Below are 7,753 nucleotides of genomic sequence, written 5' to 3'. Positions count from 1 at the left end.
AACAACTCTCACTTTAGGCCATTTCTCAAGACAAAGACACTTCAGCTGACAGCTTTATTCATTTATCTTTTTTGCCCTCCAGGCACCTAATTCTTTATGGCTTTTTTGCATGTTTCCAGCAATGTGGACCAATCATTCTCATGGTTTAACAGCCTGGCTTGTTTTCCGTGGCACCAAATGGACTGTTGTCATGCTGAGCAAATCACACCAGTAACTGAGTCCAGATAGAACCGGAACCACAGTTCCAGAAGCTATAGCTGGAAAAGTCTTATGCATTGTCCAGCTTCATTTTAGATGTCTCAAGTGATTGGGCTTGAGAGACTGTTCCACACCCTGATAGATCTCCATGGTAGAAAGGGAGCTGGTGAGGGGGGCATGCAACAATTTGCCAAGAAGAAACTATATACAAACTAGACCAATGGTTCTGTTCCGAACTCTTTATTCAGGCAAAACACCTATTGACCAAGTGATCAAAGGAGCACTGTCTAGGGCCACTAGAAATGTACAGTTTTGGGTTATAGTGTTCTATATATGTTATGGCAGGCTCCAATCTTGTGAAGGATTGGCTATCTCCAGGCAGTTGAAGTTAATGGGAATGGTGGGTACTTGCACCTTGCAAAACTGAGTCTAAAGTGACATAGCTTTGGTGGGTGGCATCAAGGCCTTGATTTAACAAAGCATATGCTTATGTCCCATTGAATTCAGTGAGACTTAAGCACATGCTTAAGTGTTTTTGCTGAACTGGGTCCGAAGTATATTAAGGTGTGACCCACTATTAGTTGATCTGTTGACGTTGAAGAAAAGTCCCCTTTCGGGATATCCTCCCAACTAAAGAAATGTTACTATTGATACCATCACAATCACTGGACGGGTGCATTGGACAGTCTAGAAAAAGACGTACTTGGTACCACTGAAATTGAGGAGGTGTTGCCAGTCTGTGCAGAGTTTTAGTGTGATCAGTTTTATCTGTGTGGTAAGGTCCTCAAATGATAATCTAGAGACTGCTGATGCATTGGTAATTAATATGTATAAAGCTTTTAATTCTGGGATTACCAACATTCTTTGTAAACACAGTACAATAAACCTTGAAGCAACCATCTGCAAGATGCTATGCAATTACTGTAATGCACCATTACATTCTATCTGTGACAGCTCACCACTATTCTAACAATATCTGGTTGTTTGCTTTCTGGAGAGTGATTGTCATACTTGAATTGAAGAGAAAAATCAAACTAAGCTGGATACATAAAGAAGCTGTAGAACTTGAGTAAGCATGAAGTGAAAGTACATCTGTTTTTAAGCTGCCAGAAGTATTAATCAAGCGGAATATCATTTGGACAACTTTTTTAAAGACTTTATGAATAACTATCCTTTGCAATATCTTTAAGGTTAGCCTTTTCTGAACAAATGATTATAATTAGCAATAACTTGCACATTGCTTTAGTTTTTATTTCAATGTACTTCAAATCAGTTCATAAAATGAAGGCAAAACATAAATTAAAATAAAGTTTAAACTTAGAGTTTGTAATCTAAGGCACACTTTATAAAGAAAACACAACAAAGTGAATCAAGCCATGCAAAGTATTCAGGTTTAATTTACTTTTCCACTAATGGTGCTTTTCAATGAGAAGGCATGAGTGGCCTACAGAACTTCTGCTAAAAAGTTTTCATAATTTGACAGAATTAAGAAGCCACTATCCAGTATGTGGTTTCCTGATGTCATTAAACTTCTAATTGAGAATATGATGAAGGGAAACAAAAATTCCTATTGTAATATACTGGATGAGGCAGTTTTTCTGAAAGCCCACAACACAGACTAAAATGACATGTACATTTAATAAACATACACTGATCTTGTGCTGGGATAAGACCAAGGAAAAGCTTATAGTGTCAAACTGCTCTTAGATTTTAATGAATTGCTTATTACTAGTAAATACTAGTTGGAAAAAATCTTTGTCATGAACAGATTTTTTTTTTAAAATAAAGCTATTATAGATAGCTTAATGCTTTTGCTTGCTTTCTTTTTAATCAGTTTATTAATTCAGTTCAGAGAAGGGAACACACAAAGAAAGATGCCAGTTCTTTTGTAGGACATGCTTTTAAGAAGAATACAAAGTTCTTGTCACCCTATTAGCTGGGTTTGCTTGTGCTCCGCTTTATAATTTACTGTTTCTCATAGTGGTTAGAGTTAAACGAGCTAAAATTTAGACATAAGAATTTTAAACCCTTAAAATACCATGTTGCAATATGCAATGAAACCTGTACATGAGATCACCCTTATTAGACTAAAAGATTTTTTTTGGTGAGAAGGGACCATTATGATCATCTAGTCTGAGTTGCATAACATAGGCCATAGAATTTCACCCAATAATTCTAGCTTAGAGTGCAGTAAGGGACTATAACCCCTCTAAATCATCTCCAAAAGTACTGAGTACAATTCTGCTTCACTTACATTAGGACACAACCTCCATTAACCAACTGATTTTTGTTAGCTCCCTTAGTGGTTGTTTAGGACAGGTTTCATTTTTTTCCCCCTCACCCAGCTGGGACTATAAAGACATACACACCATGGTTGTCTTTTTAATCTTTTTAATTAAAAAAAACCCTATAGCAATTACATTTCAGTTTATTTTTGTGATTTATTTTTTTTCCACAAAGGAATGTAATGAGCAGATTTCTGAAGCTTTTAGTGAATTCAAAACCATACCCTATCCATGTCATCATACATGCATAGTGAAATGAGAACCATGAAAATCACATACACAGACACACACACAAATAAAACAAGGCACTGTTAAGAATGTATAGGTAGTAAATGACTAAAAGATTTATACATAAAAACTGGGGAGAAACTCCTAATGAGGAGTGCAGCAGTAATCATTTCAATACACTAAAACTGTAGATAATTTAGGGGTTCTCTGTTTAAAAGCCCAACTCGGTCCCTCTTGCCATATGTATTGGATCCCACATCAGTAGGTGAATAAATTGCTCCGATGTTGTTGCTGGATCGAACTAAAAAGTCAGCCAAACGTTGCGTCACACATGTAGCAGTGTTGCATTTCCGTTTCTCCAAGCGGTGACTGGTAACATAAAACAAACAGAGCCATGGTGAAGTCTAATGATGAGCAATCAAATATCACCTCTAAAAGGCATTTTAACTGATAATGTAGGAGTTCTTTTAATGTGAGCACAAATATGTGAACAGTACAATATTCCTGCCTCCTACTTTGTGCCTGAAAAAAAATCATTGTATGCTATTATCTATTTTAATGATAGGTGTAGGTTAAATTCAAAAACCTCAGGATTCATATGTCATTTTTATTGATATTCAGCACAGTAGCTTCTGGCACCTAGAATAACTGTAATAATAGTATAGTTAAGTCAGTAAGTGACAACAATGATTTAGCTCCAAGATTAACTTTTATGGCTATTTAGAGAACTTGCTGATATCATGAGAATGATTAGCATTATAATAATCACTTACATTTATTCAGTTCCCTTAATCTCAGAGAGCCCCATGCTGGTCCCATTAAAGTCAATGGCAAACCTTCAATTAATTTAAAAGGCAGCAGGATTGAGACTAGGGCTGTGGGGCAGATCCTGAGAGGTGCTCAGCATCTGCATCTTCCATTGGCTTCTGTACCATTCAAACTTTGGCTCTGTACAAATAGTAATTCTTCACTACTGAAAATCAGCCACTTCTGTTGGAGCATAGCAGCATGGCAATACTGCTGTGGTGGGGGAGAGCCATTTTTGGACAGGGCCCTACCTTTCTTACAAAATGTGTCATTGAAACATCCGTGTGCAAAGAAAACCTCAGTTTTAAGGTCTTATCCAACTGACCCCCACACAGTAAGCTGCAGGGGACTCACTTCAGAAAGAGGAAGAGTTGAGTTCAAATCTGTGGTTCCGGGAAGTTCAGGGATTTCAAACTTCCTTCTTAGACCATTAAGCCATGCCCTTAAACAGACACTCTCTGCTGTTGACAATAGTTCCTGAAATAAGGACCATCTGTTCCAAAGGATTTCCCTTTACTTCTTCAAAGTAATCTATATGCTGATGTGACATGAAGTAAATTACATTTTGTTGATGAATAGGTCAAATAATTCATTGCAAATAATATGAATTTTGGCAATGTTACTCTGACTAATTTCTGATTAATAATTTCCCCATTAATTGACTCGGTCTAGTATTTAAAATGTCACATTATGTTTCAGCAGTGTGATTTTGAATCTCAGAGCCCAGGTGAAATAGAAACCGTGCTAAATGTCTGAGCTATAACAGCTGCTGGTTAGCAAATGGGTAATAGTTTATAAGTGATTCATATTTGAAACATGTCATATTTCAGTTAAATGGTGATTTAGGGTCTGATCCAACTTTCCTTGAAGTCAGTGGGAGTCTTTCTATTGACTCCAAGGGGAGCTTGATCAGGCTCTTAAAGCCGAGTAGAAAAGACATAAAATACTATCACACCGCCAGCAAACAATATATCATGGATGGGAAACTTGCTAAGTACTTTCACCTTGAAGGACAAATCAATCACTTATTCTCATGAAATTGCTAATCTGTTCATGAAGACAAAGCACCCATTCTCTTAAATGTTATAGGCCCAGGTCCTAAAACTCTGGACCTATATTTTTACAATAGTTAACTTGCTGCATCAGTTTCATAATGTTATATATTTTATCAATACCTAACATTATAACACAGTTGAACAAAATGACACAAAAACTCATCATGGCTGTGAATGGGGAGTACCATTGGTTTCAGTGGGGTTTGCTTACTTTGAAGAGGGCTGTTAGACAGGGACATTGATGAGTAGGGTATCAGACCCGACACTTGAAGAAAATATCTTGTAGAGAAATGTTTGATTTTAACTCTTCTTAAAATAAAGAGGACTAGCTATAAGAGTTCTGGGATTGTGTGTTCACTACCCATATTATATTGGAGGATAATCATTTTGGTTTGTAATAATCATTCTTCAGGTTGGAAGAGATACTGTGATCAGAGGTAACTATAAAAAGAGATGCATTTAATGTCTGGTGAAGGAAAAGCATGTAAACATGCAGTAAGCAGACAGACCAGATAATATAGCTAATTTTCCTAGTGTTATTCAATACTGTTTATCACTTAGGATAAACTCCAAATTCTTTTAAAATTGCTATTTGTATACATCAAGAGTCTATTGAAAATTACATTTATGCAGTTGTAAATGTACTACAAACTAGTGAAACTCTAGCATGACAAATTGTTTCTGTTGATTCTTGCTATGCTGAAATTGTTGTTTATCTCAAAAATGAGCAATCATTCACCTACTGAAGAAAGTAATATTTTAAAATAATTAAATGCACTCCAAAAGGAATTCTGTTGTACATGGAAAGAACTGTCATATGTCCCCTCTCACTGAGGCATGAAAAATTAACATTTAAATAGCAGATCCCTTTCAGAGTAAACCTCCTTTCACAACATAACCTAAAAATTGTGTGCTGAAAATTCAGAGACCACATTTTGAAAGCTTTTCAGATTTCCATAACAGATCTGGTAAAACTGATTGTCTTTCCAACTATATTTCACTTTTTAACTTGAAATACTTTGCTTTACAGAATGGCTACATTTCTACCAAAAAGGATATTTTAAGCGCTCTTTGAGAGAATTTGAATAGAATTGAAGGGATCTAACAGAAAAGGAAAACGCTGGCACAAATTATGCTTCTTAATTTAATTCTATCTGGTTTAAATAGAAGAATGCAGAAGAGAATTGATACCTTTTTGGCTTTGCTGCAGCCGGTTGTGGCAATGCCCCATTAAGTCCCCAGGGTATATTCCTTGACAGGACTGGTAATAGCCATCCTTGTCTGTTGGAAGTCCCATCAGATAGATCATCAGCCACAGAGAATAGTCTTTAAACAATAACAAAATACACAGTGAAATTGAATAGCCCTATTTTGCTCATATTGTTTGATGGCAAAAGTGAATAATGCAACAGTCTAAAACATTTGATTTCTCATTAAAAATAAATAAGATTTTTCATTACTTACCTTTCCATAGGTGTAGCCTCCAAGTAGCTTAAAGCAACAGAGAGCACAATGAAGACAACTGGCAGCTTTAGGTTGCACATCTTTCCTTCCTAAGTTTCTGAAAAGAATAATAATTCAAAACTAAAAGAGATCCTAAGTACTGTTCAACATACAATAGATCCGACCTCAGTGCTGTTCTAAACAGGCAATAGTTAATCTCTGCCATTAAATTAGAGCAAAAGCATGATCAAACTTTAGTGACACAACAAAGATAAATTCAGATGGCTCTCTAGTAAATTTTGGCATCTAGTGGATTAAATCCTCTTCCCATCTCCCTTGCTTTCTTTTCCCAACATTTTCTAAATTTTAGATTGTGGTTTCAGCTACAGATTGTACCGAGATCTTTCTTTTAGCCTTTCTTTGAATAATACTGTTCTTAATAATGAGGCAGATTGTGCCCCCACCCCCTTAAAGTGTGTGTAGCTTTATATCTGAAATAACAGAAAGGATAAATCGTTTACCTTGTAGTGGTCAAGGAACTAACTGAAGAAGTTCAAAACACGTCTGTATTAGCAGGAAGGGTACATGCAACAATTCCACGCTTGCATCTGACTCTGCAGTATCCCTTTTTTTGTCCCTCCTTGCTGGCAAGTAATACAGCTCTTATATACCCTTTACACCTTTCTCAGCTCTGACATCAGGCAGCACAGAGAGACTCTGTCATTCATTTCCATCCCTATAGATAGAAAGTGCCCCAGAGATGAGAAGCAGTAGATGGGTCATTATTATATTAACACATCAGTAAATATTAACCTAGTCTATGCAATATGCCCTAATGAAACTACTGTAATATTATATTGCATACAGAACTAAAGCCACAATTTTACAGTTCTAATAAGATGCTGAGGTCATATTTCCTGGGGGCGTTTTCAAGGGCTAAATAAGGTAAGAAAAAATGATAAAGGAAGCAAATTGAAACACCAGATCAAAAGTAAATGAAACACAATAGACAGAAGTACTGGAAATCATGGAAAAGAGAAAAAATGATAGAGATTTGTAATAAATACACAAATATAAAAACCAAAATCAGAGCAAATGAGAGGAAAGGATGAAACTTAGATGAGGACTGAGAAGAAAGAGGATGTGATTAAAACTGACCAGTAGGAATAGCTTGAACATCCAGAGAATAAGAGAATGGATAACACTTTCAGTTGAGTATAAGTTTTCCTGTTGCTAGTATGTTCTCTCTAGATATAGAATATTTCATACATGAAAACTAAAATAAATTAATGTTGTTAAGGATGTAAAGTCAGGCATATAAAAGTTAAGAAATTACAGAATAGAGGTTGCCCGTGCAATCTTCTTTCTGCCTCCTTGTGAGTATGCATTATGCTACAGAGTAAAATTTTCAGAAGCACCTAAGTGGGTAGGAGACACAGTCCTGTTTTCAAAAGTGACATGCGGCCAGATTTACAAAGGTATTTAGGTGCATAAAAATGCACATAGGCACCTATTGGGATTTTCAAAAGTGACTAAACAGATAAAGCACCTAACTTCCATTTAAATCAATTGGATTTAGTAGCCTAATCTGTTTAGGTACTTTACAAAATCCTTCTAAGTGCCTATGTACATCTTTAGGCACTCCTCCCCCTTCCCCCCCCTCCCAAAAAAAAGACACTGTAAATCTGAGCCCTTAAGCTTATGAATGTTTGTTTTGAAATGGGGACTTAGCTCCTA

At 36.1% G+C, this 7,753-nt stretch overlaps 1 protein-coding gene across 1 annotated transcript; it reads right to left on the bottom strand.

The window, feature by feature from the left end:
• Positions 1-422: 422 nt before the first annotated feature.
• On the bottom strand, positions 423-6,657 carry IAPP (islet amyloid polypeptide). Its single transcript, XM_005296592.3, has 4 exons — positions 6,538-6,657; positions 6,038-6,134; positions 5,765-5,899; positions 423-3,080 (listed from the first exon to the last, which is right to left on the bottom strand). Exons 2-4 carry the CDS (start codon positions 6,115-6,117, stop codon positions 2,891-2,893), a joined length of 405 nt encoding a protein of 134 aa, XP_005296649.1. The 5' UTR covers positions 6,118-6,134; positions 6,538-6,657; the 3' UTR covers positions 423-2,890.
• Positions 6,658-7,753: the final 1,096 nt, after the last annotated feature.

The sequence above is a fragment of the Chrysemys picta genome, chromosome 1 (assembly GCF_011386835.1).
Source record: "Chrysemys picta bellii isolate R12L10 chromosome 1, ASM1138683v2, whole genome shotgun sequence".
NCBI lineage: Eukaryota > Metazoa > Chordata > Testudines > Emydidae > Chrysemys > Chrysemys picta.
This window is presented reverse-complemented; position numbering and strand designations above follow the sequence as displayed.